This window comes from Anastrepha ludens, chromosome 5, assembly GCF_028408465.1.
Source record: "Anastrepha ludens isolate Willacy chromosome 5, idAnaLude1.1, whole genome shotgun sequence".
In the NCBI taxonomy this organism is placed as follows: Eukaryota; Metazoa; Arthropoda; class Insecta; order Diptera; family Tephritidae; genus Anastrepha; species Anastrepha ludens.
The window spans coordinates 24338288-24358133 of NC_071501.1; the positions used below are offsets into that span (position 1 = coordinate 24338288).

The following is a 19846-nucleotide window of genomic DNA, read 5'->3' on the forward strand; positions in this document are numbered from 1 at the left end:
TTATTGAACAATTCCCGGTAATTTTTTGAAAGAATTTAGGTAGGTAGGTAGGTATAGTGATTGTCGGTTGACACACCTAGGCCTGCTGTAGGCCCATTGTGATACCACCAGGGCTGTCCCCTTTCCTCACTCTACATACATTGTCCTCATTGACCCAACCTGTGGCTTTAATATATCTAACAAGACTTGTTATTTTTATATTGACTACTTCTGCCAATATCGTTACAGCTTCTGCAATAGTCGTTATAGGACGCTCTCAGTCTACTGGCATGCCTGCCAATCAGGCAATGCCCTGTTAGGACCCCAAGCAGATTTCCCACGTCCTTCCTCTTAAGTTTCAACAGCCGGTTTGTGCGCCCCTATATTCTATTCTGGCCACGTCATTCTTACTTGTTGTACAGGTCAGGGACTGAATCCATGGCACGTTAGTAGCTTACAAGTTGTTAGAGGTACAGGTATGTTCGCTTTATCTGGTTGGGTCGGTAATGTGGTACCCAATCTCGCTAGTTCATCTGCTTTGCAATTGCCTTCTATGGCTCTATGACCCCAAACCCAGAGCAGGTTTATTAAAAAGTAATGTGATAGTTCTGTCAAAACGTCGATACATTCTTTTACTGTCTTCGAGTTAATATTAGGCGATTTTAAAGCTTTCAGGGCCGATTGGCTATCTGAATATATGTTTATATCTCTTGTGGTGAGGACAATTTTATTTAGTGCAGGCCTTCCCTGACAGCCAAAATTTCCGCTTGAAATACACTGCAGTGATCCGGTAACCTGAATGAGATGTTGGCATTCATTCCTTCAGAATGAAGACCTCCGCCTATTAGATCATTTAGCTTGGAACCATCAGTATAGATGCTGACTCCATTTCTGTTGTCTATTACCCCATTGTCTCAATCTTCTCTCGTTGCGAAAGTTGTGGTAAAGGATGTGTTTAAATACAACTCTACTGAGCTACAAAAGTCTGTCGTTAGATGTAGGAAGGGGTATTCCTCTAGTATTCTTATTCATGGTTTCACGATGTCCGCAAATCGTAGTTCGAAGGCACGAAATTCGACATTTTTAAGAGCGACAAAAATGGACTGTTGTATGAGACGTAGCAAACAATGCACTGAATATTGTTGATAGATGACAGATGAAAAAAACAAGACATTTGGGAAGGTTTAAAAATACTCCTAGCGACATATATGGACTAATAGCTGAAATCTCATTTCATAGGTATATACATATGTTAGGCACTGGGTGCTCCACCTAATGCTTAGGATTTGAACTATCAGTTTTTTGTTTTTGGTTTCCCAAGTAACTTTGGTACAGCAAGAACAAAAAAATTTTTAGAAGCTAAGGCTTTAATGTCTGAGGAAAAGTGATAAAAAGTTAATCATTTTATACCTGCACTTCAGCCACCTAAACACCTTATTTAAATTTTTGAAGTGAAAACTTCTTTAGAATCGTTGGGAGTGATTTGAGACTCGATGAAACGAAAAAGCGACACTAAAAAGAGACATACATACAAATCTTATAGTATATAGCCTGCGAGAGAATGAGATAGAACACAGTTATACAGCGTTCCCTATTCTCCGTCTCCTCTTTGTGCGGTGCTTCGTAGCCTCCCCACTCTTGGCTACGAAGCGTTATATGTTGATATACGTATATGTGTGTGGCTGCGTACTGCTGAGCCAAGCTAGTATAGTGAGTATTGTAGTATATATACTGCACTGCCTATTACTTGCTTTGGTGTTTAGTTCAAGCGTCATACGTATGTATGTTTGTATGTCTGCTAGTACGTATGTGTGCGCGCCTGTTTGTTTTACGGAAGGTTTCACTTCTATCGCGTCTAACCGTTAGACTGGTTTTTTTTTAATTTTCGTGATTTTTTTTAAGTCGCAAAACTGAGTAGAATATTGATTAAAATTTTGTACCTGTATTTTAACTAATATAGACTTCCTTTTTTTGGTTTTTGCTTAAAGTCGCGAAACTAAGTAAACTATCGGTGACAGATTTATGATGCCGTGTAGAAAAAATGTCTGCTTTAAAAATAGAGGAAGTTCCATAGAGCTCTCATTTGGAAAAAGTTAAGAAAAACTAAAACAAAATTGCTACGTCCCCATTGAAAAGCCACATTTACTCGAATAGCTCCCTAATTGCTCTCCTTTTCGGTGCTGAGCACAATTAATTCTTCGCCACAATAGCGCACAACAAAGTACGTATAAGCGTATGTGTACAAGAAGTGGCGAATAAAAGGAAAAAAAAGCCAAAAATACTCGTAAAGCAGAAACAAAGCAAGTAAAATCGCCCACCACTCACCTTATGCCACCCACGTTGAGTATAATCCGATTTTCGCCATCCATGTTGCAAAGCGTAATCTGGCAGCAGCAGCATGCACCTTAAACGGCACACACTACACTATGCGACTCCGCACCACTGCACCTGACTTGCGCCACACAATCGCCTAGCAGCTTCACGAACGAGCTACATTCAGCTAAATTGCCCTTTTTATTACGTATACGCCAGAGCGGCCACAAAGTGAGATATCAACACAAAGAAATACAAAACCGAAATAGCGAGAAACGAAAAGCGGAAAACGAAAAGAATGCGAAAAATTACCGAAAGTAAAAGAAACGCAAACACTTTATTTGTGACAAATATTTCCTTCGCACTATTTCACCAATTCACTGTTGACCACTTTAACGCTTTTCCTTTTACCATTGACTTTGACGTTATGCTTGCGCAATTCCGGTCTGCTTGCTGATTTTTTACTTTGCACTAACTACGCCACTATGCTTTTTCCCACATCACACTTTTTCTCATTAACTATTATTGCAGCATAATTTTTCTTGCTTTCCGGAATGATTTATACGAAATTTTTTTCTTTCCCTTCTTTTTTTTTTGCTTTTGTTCGCTTCACTTTGGAAATTATTGCATTCTTTGTTTAAAATTTACAATACTTTTTATTTACTTTCATTTGCACTCCTTACAAGATTCACGTTCACGTTATGAGTGTAGGTACGTACGTGCAAATGCGTAGCAGGAAAATAATTAAATTGCTCCACAATTCACACAACTGCAAGAAATGCCATCATTCTTTTAGCACTTTTCCTTTATTTTATTTTTTTCCGTATTTTTTTTTTTCTTACTCTCTCTCTTTAATTTTTCTTGCAAAACGATTTTTTTTTATTTTTTATTTTTTTTTTTGCCCTGTAGTCATGTAATTGCTTTGAGTGCCTCCGTCGTTCGTTGGCTGCTCCTGTGCGCACCTCCTCTGTTGCTCCTTTGTTTAATGTCGCTTACTGCGCGCTACAGCCCATGACTATTGTTCATATGTATTCACCAGCTGTACACTTACATACATATATATGTACATATAGAACATTGCATATAAATCTCTATAAGACAGCCGTGATCCTCAGCCACGTCGTCGCGCCATTCATACTTAAGTAGTCGGCGCTGCATTTAATTATGCGCGTAAATGTGTGACGTTGAAGGCTTTGTGCCCGATGGCAATGGGTGCACACGAACACACCCACATACCTGTATGTATGTATAAATACATAAATTATAGGCACTGCACTTGTAGCTGGTCTTTAGTTAACATGACTGCCAGCCGGCCGGCCACTTCGTCGCCTAGACTCAAATGAATCGATGATTCCTGCATTTTGCACAAGTCAAGTTAAGGTGTCCATGTAATTGCTGTTAGTTGTTGTTGCGTGTTGTTGCCTGCAAGCAAAAAAGTACAAAAAAAATATTGTGAAAGTGCAAAATAAATGGCCAAATTAAATTTGTAGTCATTAAGTTTTTCATGACAGCGGTAAAGGTGCTTGGTTGCAAGGAGCGTAAGAAAGACAAAAAAAACAAAATAGAAAAAAATATGCATAGTGTAGCATCTAAAAGAATTTAATTACAAACACTCAAAGACTGTAATTTTTCTTGCAGCAACTAGAATGAATCACGCAATTTGCTTGCAGTTGTAAGTATTTTGCGCTTTGCTAACTACAAAAGTGTTAGTGAGGGCGTTAAAAAAAAACAGTAGCGCACATAAAAATGAGGAGAAGAAGTAGATTTTGTTTAAGGATGGAAGTTGATGCTTTCCATTTCAATTCAACCGGGCTATTCGGGTCATGTTCTGCGATTTCGATGTAACTCAAATATGTTGCTCTCTGGTCAAAATAATGAGACACGTATTTTTTTGTTCGCCCGAAAAAAATTTTTTTCAAGAGTTATCGGCAATTTTGTTTTTCGGCTCAAACTCGATTTTTTTTAATTACATAAGAAAAATCTTTTTTTAAATGCCCATAACTTAGTCAAAAGTGAACCGATTTTAATAATTCTGCTTCAAAATGATCGTAATTACTTACACGAGCGACTTCATGTAGAAACAATTGCAAAAAAGTAGTTGAAAATTTTTTATTTAGCAAAAAAGAAAAAAAATTGAAATTTTTTCGAAATTCAATATTTTAAAAAGTGTATTTTTTTTTTTTAACTTTTTCCAAATCAAAAGGACATCTCAAACTTTAATTGAGCTGAATGCCTAGTAGCTAAAATGCGTTGTTTTTGAGTAATGAATTTTTGAGTAAAAAACCTGTTTCGCACTTTTTGTTTTTTGCAAAATAAAAAATTTTCAACTACCTTTTTGCAACTGTTTCTACATGAAATCGCTCGTGTAAGTAATGACGATCATTTTGAACCCAAAATTATTAAAATCGGTTGATTTTTGACTAAGTTATGAGCATTTAAAAAAAAAAATTTTTTATATAATTAAAAAAAAATCGATTTTGAGCCGAAAAACAAAATTGCCGATAAAGCTTGAAAAAAAATTTTTTCGGGCGAACAAAAAATACGTGTCTCATTATTTTGACCAGAGAGCAACATATTTGAGTTACATCGAAATCGAAGAACATGACCCGAATAGCCCGGTTGAATTGAAATGGAAAGCATCAGTTACGGAAAGCTACCGCAACCGACTGGTTTTGAGCATGGCTACCATTGGGTATGGCCTGAATTCTAAGCGCCCTGTGGACATCAAATGATCGGGATAGTGATTCCTAACAGCGGTCACCCCTCGACATGGAAAAGTCAAACCTCCGAGTGTATTTCTGCCTTGAAGAAGCTACTAATAGAAACCCATTTGCCATTCGAAGGCTGCGTAATATTGTAGGCCCCCCTATTTGTGGAAAAGAATCAAGCCGCAAATGACAAATTGGAGGAGCAGCTCTGCTTAATATCTAACAAAGGATTTGCGCACCAATTATACTTATTTATACACCTTGATCACCAAGTTCCCCGAGTATATTCAAAAATTCAAATACAATTTTGTGCCTCATAAGTGATATTGTCACTTTTGAAGTACTCCCCATCTACTGCATTGCACTTATGCCAGCGTTCGATTCAACTTTCGAAACCTTTCTGGGACTCTAATTTCGGTTTCGCCCTCAGAACCATCTTCGAATTTTCCATTACTTCCTTTTAGTTATTAAAACGCACTCCCCGTAGTAATTTTTTGACCCAGTCAAACAAAATAAATCGCAGTGAGCCGTAGTAATTTTTTAACTCAGTGAAACAAAATAAATCGCAGAGAGCCATATCTGGCTACCTCGTTGGCCAAAACTTCACGGATACTGATGGCACTGTGCGATGGTGCGTTGTTATGGTACAAAATTCATGAGTTTTTCCCCCTGAACTTCTTTCTTTTATGGCGAATTACTTCACTTCAAATGTTTCATACGGCCCAGATAATAGTTCTTATTAACTATCTGACCTTCTGACAAAAATTCGTGCTACACAATACCATTGTAATCCATAAAAGCCAAGAGAATCCCTTTCTTTTTTAACTGGGAACGACGTAGTTTTGGTTTTTGTGGTCTTGGTTCGATTCGGAGCTCTCCATTCACTTCCCTGATGTCTGGATTGTATGCCGAACTCATAAGCACATGTCTCACCTCCAGTTGATGATGCGTTTGGGGAATGTTGGGTCGGATTCAGCCTTGGGAATCATGTCAATGACGATAACAACGCGGTCCCTTTTTTGCATGAAATGCAGGTCCTTGATTCTAATTACAATATTCTAAACGAACCCATAAGCAATGCTCAAGTCCTCCAGTTCTCTGATGGTTAATTTGCAGTTACTGATCAACTTTTTCTTCACTTTATTGACGTTTTCATCAGTTTTCGACGTTCGTCATCCTCGATTAGATGACAACCTCTTCTGAAGCGTCCATACCCCCCGTAAACGAATGTTTCCCAACATTTATATATTTTTCGCATCATTAATTCCATTGTTAACGCAAAATTTAATACAAACTCATTTTGGCAAATTCAAATCCACTGTTTTCAGATGTGGAAACAAAAAAAGCAAAACGGTTGACTTTGAGCGTAACCTAGTGGTTCTTCCGGAAACTTTGTGACCACGGTGGTATGTACGAAATGTGTTCAAAAATATCGCGAATTTTGAGTTTTTTCAAAAATTATTTATTTATTCATTAAATCCGGGCGTTTCTGGCGGATTGCTTCGCGCATAACTTGCAGGTAATACTCCTTATTGACCGTTTTACCCTGTGGCCAGAACTCATGATGCGCAATGCCCCTGCAATCGAAGAAAACGGTAAGCGAAACTTTTACATTCAACCGAGCTTGGCGCACTTTTTTCGTTTTTCGGTCTTGGTTCGTGAAGCAGCTTCCATTGAGCTAATTGAGCTTTTGTTTCCACGTCATAACCATAAACCCACGATTCATCACCAGTTATGACCCTCTGGAGCAAATTTAGGCCGTCGCGGGTCGCGGACAGAGTCCAACATCTCATTAGCAATGTTCATGCGATGCTGCTTTTGGTCGAAATTGAGCAGTTTTGGTACGAATTTTGCGGCGTCCTGTCTCATGCCCAAATCATTGAAAAAAATCGAATGGTACGAGCCAATCGATGTGTCTAGGTCCTCAGCAACTTCTCTAATGGTGATTCGACGATTGGCCAATACCATTTTCGTCACTTTATCAATTTTTTCGTCTGTTGTTGAAGTGCTCGGGCGTCCGGCACGCTTTTCGTCGTTCACATCTTCTCGGCCTTCTGAGAACATTTTGTACCACCGATAAACGTTGCTTTGGTCCAAATTAGCTTATCCGTATGACACAGTCAACATTAGAAATGCATCCGCGCACTGAAATTCGTTTTTCACATAAAATTTGATACAGGTTTTTTGATCCATCTTTTTGAATAGGTAAAATTCGAAGACGAGCCGAAACACGTGCAAGCAAAGCAGCTGTCAACAATTAAGTGAACGTTCGAAATGGCCGAACTCGTCGGCATGAGTGAGAGACATGAGTACCAGCATATCGCCACAAAAAAATCGAAATTCGAAATTCGCGATTCTTTTTGAACACACCTCGTATAAGTTTCAAGTGTCTTAGCCCGGTTTCAACAAAACTTTAATCGCACTTTTATTATCCATCTTGAGCCAAATGCAACGCGACCTCTGATTTAGTCCATTAGTCAAGTCCACAATTGAAGACTTTCAATGGATTTGAGCACCTCCTCAGACTTTTTGTTTCATATCACCATAGATTTAGAGTCGCATCATCGAGGTGTACGAGTGTTTGTCTTGCGGGAGCTGAACATTTGCAAAGAATGCTCTAAAGTTTAATCTTTCAGTTCGTAAAAATGTCAGTTCGTACTGATTTCCAATATTTCTTTTAGTATCCCAAAAGAATTCGTAAGCCTTCTCTATCAAGGTTTAAAAGCCTATTCGATGCTCTTCTGAAAGCTCTGACGCTTCTCTCAAACCACAAACTGGTTAGCCCGTCTCTGGCCCGGGTTCTTCATGCAATGTCGTTGATCGCACTAAACCTCCTTTCATCCAGTACTGTTAACGCCAAAGTTTTAAATATTTCTGTTCCCGACATTCATATTTAATAGATCTATCCCCTTTTGCTTGAAATGATTGAAAAAGCTGTTTAAAATAGCGGTCGCGCCTCGGCAGGTAATGGCAATCCTCCGAGTGTATTTCTGCCATAAAAAGCTCCTCAAAAAATACCATCGGCTACTCGGAGACGACGTAAAACTGTAGGTCATCTAACGATAAGCCCAAGCGACATGCTGTTTCGACGAGGTAGAGTGAGTTTAAAGTGCCACGATTCTGAATTGGTAGGAGTTCAACCAAATACCATATTCTTAACGCAACTCTGCCAAGATGGTTTGAGTCTCACGAGGCAACTGAAGCTTTTCATCCGCGATGGATGGTGGTTAGACGCCGACGACGGCATTCGGAAGCGGGAGTGTGAAAAAGTGGTAAGAGATTCCTGATTCAAGCCGTTTAAATCTGTCTATTAATTGATGGCTTCCGTAGGTGTTGTGTAAAGTCCTGGATCTCACCAGTTTAGTCGAAGAGATGCAGCAACCTTGTCAACTGTAGGGCTTGATTGTAAAAAAAGCCTTTAACGACCTGTTTGTGAACTCCGCCACAAGTGGTGTAATATAAATATCCAAACATAGACATATTCCTGTGAACTGTAATCTGGAAGCTGTAACGCTGATAAAGAGACAAGAAAAAGAGCCGATTTGAGTACAGACGCTCCTTTGTGCTTCAGCATCTCTTCGAAGGGAGCTACTGAATGCAGTAAGTCCTTGAACATACTAGGTTATTCAACAAGTTCACAGTTCGATTAGAAAAACACAATTTTATGGTTTGAAATACACTTCATTATTCAGTATAGTCGCCAAGAACATCAATTCATTTGTTCCAATGAGATTTCAATTAATGAATTCCATCCCTTAATCTGGAAGCGCTGCAAAATACGTTTCCACAGCTGTTATCATCTCATCCTTTGATAAGACACGCTTTCCATGCATGAATTTTTCTAGGTCTGAAAACAAATGGAAGTCGCTAGGGGTCAAATCTGGTGGATGTTCCAACAATTCGAGCTCTCATTCATGGATTTTAGTCATTGTCAAAATGCTCTTGTGGTACGGTGCATTGTCCTGATGAAAAAGATTTTGTTTCTTTTTCAAACTGGGTCTTTTTCACGAATTTTTTATTCAACTGGTCTAAAAGGTTACAAACATATTCAGAATTTATTGCTTCACCAGTTTTCAAGTAATCCACAAACAAAATTCCTTTCGCATCCAAACAACTGTTGCTTACACTTTCTTGGCTCGCTTCGAAGCCAAATAACCAGGTTTACAGCACCCTTTGGCCCGTTGCTTTGATTTAAGATAGACCCAAGTCTCATCTATAGTGATAAATCGATGCAAAAAATCCTCTTTATTCTTTCGAAAACGCTCAAAATGGTGCTGAGAAAGTCGCTTCAATCCAAATGTTGCTTTAGTCAAACTATTGCTTACATTGCCCAATGAGAGGCCTAGGACTTCTACTAAATCTCTTTCAGTCACTCGATGATTTTCCAATATGATATCCAGAATTTTTTCTACGATTTCTGGTGTTGTTGCTGTTTTTGGACGACCTTGACATGGCTCATCTTCAAAGATTGTACGACCCAATTTCCAGCTGTTATAATTGATGGCGAAAAGTCCATGTACACTTTCGATATTCGTTCATAAATTTTCTTTGCTTTTAAACCTGCCAAAAATAAAATTTAAATCACTGCAAAACTTATTGAGTAACCTAACCAGGACAACCATGCACACGGACGGACGATCGGATGGATAGACAGGGCTAAATAGACTCCTCTCATAATTCTAAATATATCTAAAACTAACTCGATTCAAGAGTTTCATTATCTTCGTCCACCTGTCACATGCATAAAATAAGAGGTATGCCAATTAAGTCAATAATAAGCAAGACAAGCCACATCACCAAGATGCTATAGCATAGCACCTGATTCCACTTAGCCGGTTCCCAAAAATTCAAACAAGGTTTTCCTAACAGGTTTGTCAATGCTCTAATCCGACAACTATTGCGACAACGGAAGCAGATACATTTGGTTTTCATAGATATAATTTTCAAATTACTGGTGTGAAATAGTTAAATAAGGAAAGTAAAACCTACTAGTTTTTAACTGGTCCATTTAGTACTAGTTTCGAACTATCGTTAAAGCAATGTAGTCGAGAGTAATTGGCACTTCCTAGGACATTGCCATGTACTTATAACATTTACTAGTGCGAATAGTTAAATAAGGGATGTGCGGTAAACTAGTTTTCAATTGTTCCATTTAGTACCAGTTTCGAACTACTATTAAAGTAGTGTACTCGGGAGTAATTAGCACTGCCTAAGGCATTGTCATGTACTAATAACATAGTGAAATAGTTAAATAAGGGATGTAAGGTAAATTAGTTTTCAATTGCTCCATTTAGTACTAGTTTCGAACTAACGTTAAAGTAATGTATTCGCAAGTAACTGGCACTTGTTAGGACATTGCTTTACTTACTTATAATATTTACCAGCTTCTTATATGAAAAAGAAAAGTGAACTAGTCTTAGTTCTACACCTAAATTCACTAGAAGCGCACCAGTGCGGTGCTACTGCATTCCCTGCAAGAGATATCTGAGTGCGCTTGTGCTTACAAATATTTTCCTTACACCTACTCGTATGTGCAAATATTGTGCATTTTGCTGGCAAACTTTTAAGTTTACTTACATTTATATGTGTTTGTAGGTATTTGGCATATGTGTGAGTGCACCGTTGCTCATCTGAAATGCTGTACAATCACTTTAACTTTGTTGACCAGTTACATCAACATTTTGGTCTTACGAGTATTTATCGACTTAACTTTTGACAGATTTGCTGCCAATATCGTTGACCATACCCAAACACAGCCTTACGAAAGGGACATGTGCATATGTATGCCAACCGCATCAAGTGGCATGTGGCCAGAAAACAATAACAACTAAATGGCAATGGATGTAAGAAACTTAATTTCAATCGTAAATCGTAGTCATAAAGCACTCAATCTTCACTCGATTGCCATTGTCCGAAGTTTTTTTTGTTGTTGTTTTATTTTTGCTCATTCTTTATCTTCCTGCCACCGAAAGGGACTCATGCACAAATGTGTGCATATGTATTTGTAAAAATTTAATGAATGTCTACTTGTGAATGGGACGCAGAGGGATCAAGTATGAGTAAAAAGGCAATGGAAGGCTGGTTTATTTTCCCGCATACATCCTGCAAAAAATGCCATTAGTCCAACATTAATCGTGAAGGAGCATACGATTTATGCCACTTGGGATATCATTTTATGGAATTAACTGTTCTATTTTGGTTTAGTCTGTCTTATGCACAGTCTAATTGTATGCTTTTGATACCCGCATGGGTATAAAGTGAGACTAGTCGCTTTTTACACCCTATGGGTATAGTCGCCTTTTAAGTCCCATGAAATTTCGTGCATTCTTTGCACTCGTATGGGGAAAATATGCAACCCGTCAAGAGAAAAAATTCTTGAATTCAACAAATTTTTGTGAGTCACTTGAGATTTACACTTTATTTGCTAAAATTTAATGAGCTATAAAACTGCCTACACATTTTTTTTCTTTAATTCCGATTAATAATTTTGAAATTTTTATGAAAATTGGTCGAAATTTTATAAATTTTGCATAAAGTTTGAGACTTGGATAATTATTGTTTTTCTATAAAATGAACTATACTTTTATAAAAAAGGTGTTTTTAATAAAAAATAAATAGTTAAGACTTGTCAATATGTGGTTGCTTTTGTAATAACTATAGATTTCATTAAATTTTTTGCCCAACTACCTCACAGAAATAAGTACGCAAGGGTATTTTCAAATGAAAAACTATAAAGAAGCAGGAGAAAGGTCCAACAAATAATTTTAATATATATTTAGGAAAAATAGGAACAAAAAATTATACAACAAAAATTCAACTTTACTAAATTTATTAAATTGAAAAAGAAATTAAAATAACTTCATATGAAATAAGTTTATGTGCATTGGCCTTTATTTGCACTTTTTTTTAACGTTTCTAAAACTTTCGATTTTCTAACAATCAATATGTTTTTCATTTTGAGAAAGTACATCATTTATACGCTTAGGCTTAGATTCTGTCAAGTTTTGAAAAGTGGAATCGCCTATCTTATCCCACTCTTCCACTAAAGCACCTTTCAGGTCTTTGATTGCCTCAAACTACCGACCATTTTTATAAATACGGGTCAACCATATTCCCCAGAGGTCCTCAATTGGTTTAAAATCGGGACTTAGTGCTGGCCAATGCAGAACTGAAATTTTTCTTGACGATAGGAAGGCCTTAGTTAAACAAGCCGTATGAATTGGGGCGTTGTCTTGCTGGAAAGCCCAGTCGTCTCCGTATAGGTTTCCCGCAAACTCAATGAGAACATCCTCTAATATTTCAATATAGAATTCTGCGTTCGTTCTTGTCTGAATAAAACAAATTCACAGTTTCGTAAGAGTCCATCAATAAACAAACACAAGTAAGGGGAACTACTTGTTTGTGAAGAAGAAGAGTAGGCGAAGGCAATGGAAACAACCAAAAACAAGAAATTCTACGCACACACACACATATTTTCTACCTACGGCGTCTTCTGCACAAAAACGTATTGTAAAAAACTGCATTTGAAGGCTTTATATTCATTTGTGTCCGAAAAAAGTATGATTTTTTTTAATTTTCTTTTTTTTTGTTTTTTGCTAGTCAGTTGCTTTATTTGACAAAAATAGAAACAAAGCATTAATACATCATGTTTCGACTTGACTTTAGCAAAATTTCCAAAAAAAATTATTAATGTAAAAGTTGTCGCTGTTTGTGTGGAGTCCGTTTCTCCAGAATTCCCTGTCCCGGTGATCATCACAAGTCCTTGGAGGTTCATCTAAAATCAATCGGACAAGAAAAAATTGTTGCTTTAATAGTGAATCTTGTGCCTGATCGAAGCCTCTTTTCAAAATTAACAATATGGCGGTCTCAGGAGATATTTTTCAGATTTTCGAAAAAAAAAAACCGACAGTTAATTGTTTAAAAGAAATCCTTCGATCAGGCACGAGTTTTATATGTTTTTCAAAAGAAGTTTACATTTTATTTAAATCTACAAAGCGGATATGTTACAGTAATCACCAGTTTAATTAAAAAATGCTTAGAGCGTAGTACACATAACAGAAGTGAAACGTTCAAGGCAGACAAAGAAAGAGGGAAAGACTCGAGAGAGAATGAAAGAGAGAGAGAAAGAAAGAATATATACCTAAATAAATTCACAACATTTGCAGAGAATACAAATAGACAAAATGTGCAAAAAACGGAGAAGGGTCGACCGGTGTAGGTAAACGCCGGACACAAACCGTGGCAACAATGCACACTACTCCGAACGTTTATCACCCACACAAGCGCAGCGATTCCAGGACCGCAGCAACGGCACAAATTACCGCAAGGCAATACCAATAAATCCGACGCCGGAATGGATAGCACTTTATAGTACACACAAGCACTGGCCAGGAAACGGAAATAACCGCAAAAAAGTAGGCACCAAAAACAAACGCCAAAAAATTGGGACCAAAAAACGCCCCAAACAGTAGGCACCAAGGAAATTTAACGCCAAAAAGTAGGCACCAAAAATATATTTCTGACAACTTTGCACCAACAAACAAGCGCCAAAAAGTAGGCAGTGTTATTTCTCACCAGAAATTAGCAACCACAAGGAAAAACTTAGGAAAAATAGCCTAAAGTATATTTCAGATATATATGTATGAGATATAGCTCTCTCTCTCCTTTTCTTCTACGTTATATCTTTTATCTTTCTCGCGAAACGAAAATGCCCAAAACGTTGCACGGCCTTGAAATCTTACTCTCCATTCTCGCTCGTCCATCGACGCCTGAGAAGTTTCACTTCAAAAACATAGTTTTGGGAAAAACGCATATAAAGTTTTGCCATCGATTAATGTAGAGCCCGAGCGCCCTTTGTTAATTGTTGAATAACTCAAAAAGGTTTTGTCGGATTCACTTCAAATTTTCGCATAATATTTTTAAAAAAATCCAAATAAAATAAAATTTTTTGAAAATTCTGACTAGTTATAATCTCACATCCCCCATTTTCTGAAATACCCATTCACTGAAGTTTCACAAGCATGTAATTCCTCCTACGTTTGCTTGTTTTGTATTGTCAATTGAGCTGACGTTATAGTAAAGTAACTGTTTTTTAATGGCACCACCTCCAGTACTCAATTCGCCTTGGTTAATGACCAAACTTTGAATTTTATACTTTTATTTCATTTATTTTATTCATTGTGGTTTTGAAATCATAGACTTGAGGTACAAAATTATCTAAAGATAATACATAGAGATAAGACTTAAAAGGAATTTGATTCCAGCCTAAATTAAAACAGAGATCTAGTAAGGGGGAAATTCATTGCTTCTCTTCTAACTTCTCACATTTGTTTAAGTATCCTAACAGTTTGTTCAAGGAAAGGGAACGTGGGTTGACTCAAGGTGAAGGCTGGATAGCGGCAGAGAAAATGCTCTACTCGTCCTCCAAACAAGATGTGTGGTACACAGTGGACCGTCGATGATGTATTATTGGAAGTTGAGCTGCGCATAAATCATTTAATTTAATTTATTAAAGTTGTAACCACATAACTGTACATACAAACCGCGCCAAAACGTTAGCACATCAACAATGTAATAAACACATCAACATCAACATCAACAAATAAAATTTAGTTTTTTTTTCATAAATATTTCATTCCAATTCCATGGGTTTTAATAAGAATTTCGTACATTTCTTATATGAAGAAAAGGCGCAATGCCTTCAAGCAAAAAATTATAACAAATCAACGGGCTTTGTTAGCTACTTCAAGCGTGCGTTTTATTCTAATAAAATTTATTCATTCAAATTTATTATTTAAATATCTAAACTCTTTCTAGAGACTCTAATTAATTATCGTGGAAATGAGATGAAAATTCGTTTAAATTTTTCAGTTTTTTGTTTTGCATAAGTTTCAAACTTATTATTAAGGTAGTAGTCTGGTAACTTACACGTTTTTTGAGGCCATGTTTGGGACATTTTTTGGAAGGGAAAATAAAATTCAATCGGTTTGATTTTCTGATATGTTTTTAAAGGTATCAGTAGGTGTACAAAAAAAAATTTTTTTTTTTAATATTTTGATACTATTTTTGTACACTGCAGCAAGCGGCAAAAAAAAAGAGGTACAGTGGCTGGCCGGCGTGATTTCGTCACTTGTGGTCATCTGAAACAGAAAAAACAAATAGCTTATTAATCAGTGTGCTTGTCGTTCTGGCGGGTAGTAAGATCAAATGATTTTGACATAAATTAACAAAATGGCGGACTTCGTAAGAAAATTGCCTGTTTTTAAAGTGGAAATCGGACTAAAAAATGGAAAGTTAGGGACGAAATAAATTAAATCTGCTACCCGTCAGAATTATTGATGTGTGGAAAACCATATCTAAATTTCAGCTCAATTCGTTAGATAAAAAATTTGTTTTCACGACGGCCATCCGGAAAAACGTTGTTTTGAGAAAAACTCGTTTAAAGTTTTAGCGGCTTAGCGCGCACAAGTACGAGCCGCTCTCATGTATGTGCCATAATTTCGTCAATATTTCGAATTTCGGTCTAAAATTTGTACAGTATATTACCAATATATCGCACTTTCAAAATATGTAAAAAACCGAAATTCGAAATTTTCAAAATAAGTTACCAGGCTACTACCTTAAAAAATAATGCACATTCAAAACAAATAGAAAAGAAGTCAGAACTGATCAAAATAATGATGTGCTATCATTTTTCACAGGCTATAAAGATGCAATTATAGATAAAATTTAATTTATTTAATGATTTTCTGATCAAAAATTCACGTAATTAAATTTACCGCTTTAAGTGTCACTTCATAACAGAAACAATAACAGCATCACTTCAATAGTAATTAAGTGGGATTTAAATTTATTTTAATCACAAAGTTGATTTTTATTGAAGCCTACAAAAAAATATGGTATATTATGAACTGCGAAAAAATTCCTGATTTACAATGAAATTGTCCACTTATTAGTTTGTGACATACCAATCGAAATAAAGTACAAAAAAAGAGTGGAGAATCTATCGAGAAAAAAAAACTGTTAATTACAACAACCAAAACGATTGAAAGGAAACTACTGCAGGCAATTAATAACACTAAAGAACTACCAGCAGAGAAGGTACGTATAAAGGAAAAGATTGTAATTAGTTTCAATTGCTTTTTGGCTGATGAATTTTCTAGTCGGGCTTTGCACCTTTTTCCTTTGTCTGTGCTTTGTGCAAGGTGCCATCGTTTCATGCACACAAAAAATGAGAGAATCAATGGAATTTTCGTGCAGTTCATAGACTCTTTGAAGATGATTTTGATGAAAGTGAATTGCGTATATTTTTTGCGGACTTGCTGCCTCGTACATTACAATTGGCATATTTTGAGTTTAATTTATTTTTTTTTTTGGTTTTAGCTATTGTGATTCGGTACCGCTGAAGCAGCCGTTATCTTCTCTGTTGCACAATGCGTTTCTGTGAACCTTCCTCCGTCGGAATGTAACGGAAATAACATTCAGATATACAGTAAATTTAGCAATAAAAAAAATTCCATTTGTTCCATTAATTTTCAACTCAACAGAAATACGCAGCCGAAAGTTGAGTTGAAAGAGAAAAAGCAATTAGCAAAAATACATCAATGGACTCAACAAAAAATTCTTACTCTGAAAAGGAAGATTTTTACTATTATCTAGAAATTTTGTTCAAAATTCTTTTCAAATTAACTTACGAAGAAATGCGGAAAAGAAAGTTTATTGCGTTTTTTAGATGCTAAGCGGGTCATCAGCTGCTAAAATTAGAACGAGACTGAGTCCTACTTACATAACCTTTATGAACTTTTTGCAGCAGCCAAAACTCAAAACCTCGAGGAATTGTGAAACGAGAAACTGTAGAATAATCGACCAGCTACCGTTTTCTCCTAAAGCATCAACAAGGTGCAATTTTGTTTGCCTCTTTTCATAATTTGGTCTCAAGTTAATCTAAATTCAGTGAAACAACTCATATTAAAGAAAATGGCCGCCGTAGCCGAATGGGTTGGGGCGTGACTATCATTCGGAATTCAGAGAGAACGGTGAAACCAAAATTAATAAAAAAGCTTTTTTTAGTAGTGTTCGCCCCTTGGAAGGCAATGGCTAACCTCCGAGTGTATTTCTACCATGAAAAAGCTCCTCCTAAAAAATATCTGCCGTTCGGAGCCGGCTTGAAACTGTAAGTCCCTACATTTCTTGAACAACATCAAGACGCACGCCCCAAATAGGAGTAAGAGCTCGGTCAAACACCCTGAAAGGGTGTACGCGTCAATTATATGTATATATATACATATATTTTTTTTTCTATACATCTTTAAAAGTCTATAATAACATTTAATTTCACCCATTTTTGTTGAACATTTTAACCAAATTTTTTTTTTCTGTATGAGTCATTTGGACACTTATTTTGAAAAATGTGAGAAATAGTAAGTCGTGGCGTCGATGGAGCGCTGAAATCTTCTATAATATAAAAATGAATCGCAAAATGTGTTGGTAAGCGCATAACTCAACAACGCATGAACCAATCTTAACAATTATTTTTTTAAAATGTTCCCAGAAGTCCAAGGATGGTTTTTACGGCGAGAAAAATTCGAATAATTTCCGGGGCAAACCCTAAAACCCTAAATCGTGAGCCCGACCAAATTCAAAAGTCAGAATATGTAAGAGCTATAGATTTGATGGGCCTTGCAATATTTTTTCTTTTGTTTTAGTTTCACAACGAGTTAAGGAATCATTTCATTTACAAATAATAAATAAAAATAGTTAAGTAAATTCTAAGAATACTCATGCAGGGCTGAACAAACCCAAACATATTTTAAGAATAACAAAAGACAAACATATTTTAAGAAGAACAACAGATAAACATATTTTAAGATACCAAAAGGTTCGTGGAAGCGAAGATACTTAGGTCACCCAAGCTGACCCTTTTCTTTAATTCTCCTGAACACAACCGTCACCATAATGATAGGGCGCTGTGTGAGGGTCAGCAGAGTAAAACGTCTTAAGGTCGAAATATAAGCTGCCATATTCAAAATCTATTTGACAGAATGAAGTCTGTCGGGTCCGCTAGTATTCCATAAAAATATCTGAAGACAAATTTCGGTACAGGTTTTCTATGAAAACAGTGTGCATTAACAGACAAGAGTACCTTTGTCATTAATTAAAAAAAATAAATAAAAAAATTTAAACAAATTAATTGTATTAAATTAAAAAACACTTAAAAATTCAAAAAAGAATAAAAAACAAAAGTTTAAGTCAAAACAAATAAATTTAATTAAATAAAAAATAATAATTAAAAAAACAAACTAAATAAAAACTTAAAAAAAAATGTTTACAAAATCTAAAGTACCTACAGCATTAATTAAAACAAAAAATCAAATTTAAAATAAAATCAAATAATAAAACAAATAATTTGAATTAAATCAAAATAATTTTAAAAACAAAAAAAATTAAATAAGTACCTACAAAAGTTAATTACAAAAAAAAAATAAAGAAATTCAAAACAAATAAATTGATTTAATTAAAAAACGTACCTACAAAAAAATTTTAAATTAAAAAAGTACCTACACAATCAAAACAAATAATTAAATTTAAAAAAATTTAAAAACAAAAAAAAACAAAAGGGCCTACACGATTCGAAAAAGAATTAAATTTATTTCTTTCTTCCAAATAAATTGAAATATAGTAAAAAATTAAGAGAACAAACAAACTAATAAAGAAAAAAGTACCTACACCATTAATTTAAAAAACAAAAATTTTAAATCACATTAAATAGACTGACTGAAATTAGAAAAAAAATTAAAATAAAAAAATTTTAAAATACAAAAGTACTTACAAAAGTTAATTAAAAAGAAAAATATAAAAAAATCAAAGCAAATAAATTGATTTAATAAAAAAAAATTTTTAAACTTAAAAAAAGTACCTGCACCACGAATTAAAAAAAATTTAAATCAAAACAAAAAAACAAAAATTAATTAAATTAGAAAAACATTAAAAAACTAAAAAAAATTAAATACAAAAGCAACTTTACCATTAATTAATTGAAAAAAGATTTTACTGAAATCAAATTAATTGAATTAAATTTAAAAAAAATTACAAAAAAAACAAAAGTACACCATTTATTAAAAAAAAAAAACAATTTAATTTTTTTTAATTTTAATTTTTATTTTCAATTAAAAATTTTTAAGTTTACATTTTTTTGGTATTTTTTAATTAACGGTGTAGGTATTTTTGTCCTTTTTTAATTTAATTCCATTTAAGTAGTACATCTTCTTCAAATTCCTGAAATTCCTTAAAATTTAAACTATTAAACTTATAGACTGAAACGTAGTATAAAGAGTGAAAAAGGGAGAAGTATGGGGGCAAAGAAAAGTTTTTTTCTAACACCTTTGCACCTAACGTACTCACTATCTTCTCCAATATGTTATAAAATGTGCATTAGGGTAGAGTAGATTTTTTTTTTTCTTAAATAATCGCTTTAGGCAATCAAAGAAAATGCTCGAATTTTCTTCAGAAGTAGGTGTTTCTCACTTTTTCTGAAGAAAATACATTCATAATCCGCTTACAGTACAACTTTATAATCAATTGTGTTTTTAAGAACTCTACAGTAGCACTGCAACTCTACTTTTAAATATTTACTTCTTGCTAAAATTATGAGCAAACTTTCTCTGAAGATGATCCATTATTTTAAACAATATATGCGATAGAATAGGCTTGGTCCCCGGCTCATTATCTAGCTGGCAGCTCTAGTTAACAATAATCTAAAGCCATTTTTTTAATTTTTTATGTTTTGGAACTTAACCAAATTCCACACGTCAAGTTCAGCCCACCATTGTGCATGGTGCGCCTGTACG

General features: G+C 35.2%; 1 protein-coding gene across 1 annotated transcript in view; it reads right to left on the reverse strand.

Annotated features, from left to right (window-relative positions):
* The window catches only part of LOC128863936 (potassium voltage-gated channel protein Shaw), a 117845-nt gene that overhangs the window by 78364 nt on the left and 19635 nt on the right, over nucleotides 1-19846 (reverse strand). The window contains exon 2 of the mRNA XM_054103364.1: nucleotides 2305-3714. Coding sequence (XP_053959339.1) covers nucleotides 2305-2348 — 44 coding nt within the window. The 5' untranslated portion in view covers nucleotides 2349-3714. The remainder of the gene's footprint in view (nucleotides 1-2304; nucleotides 3715-19846) is intronic.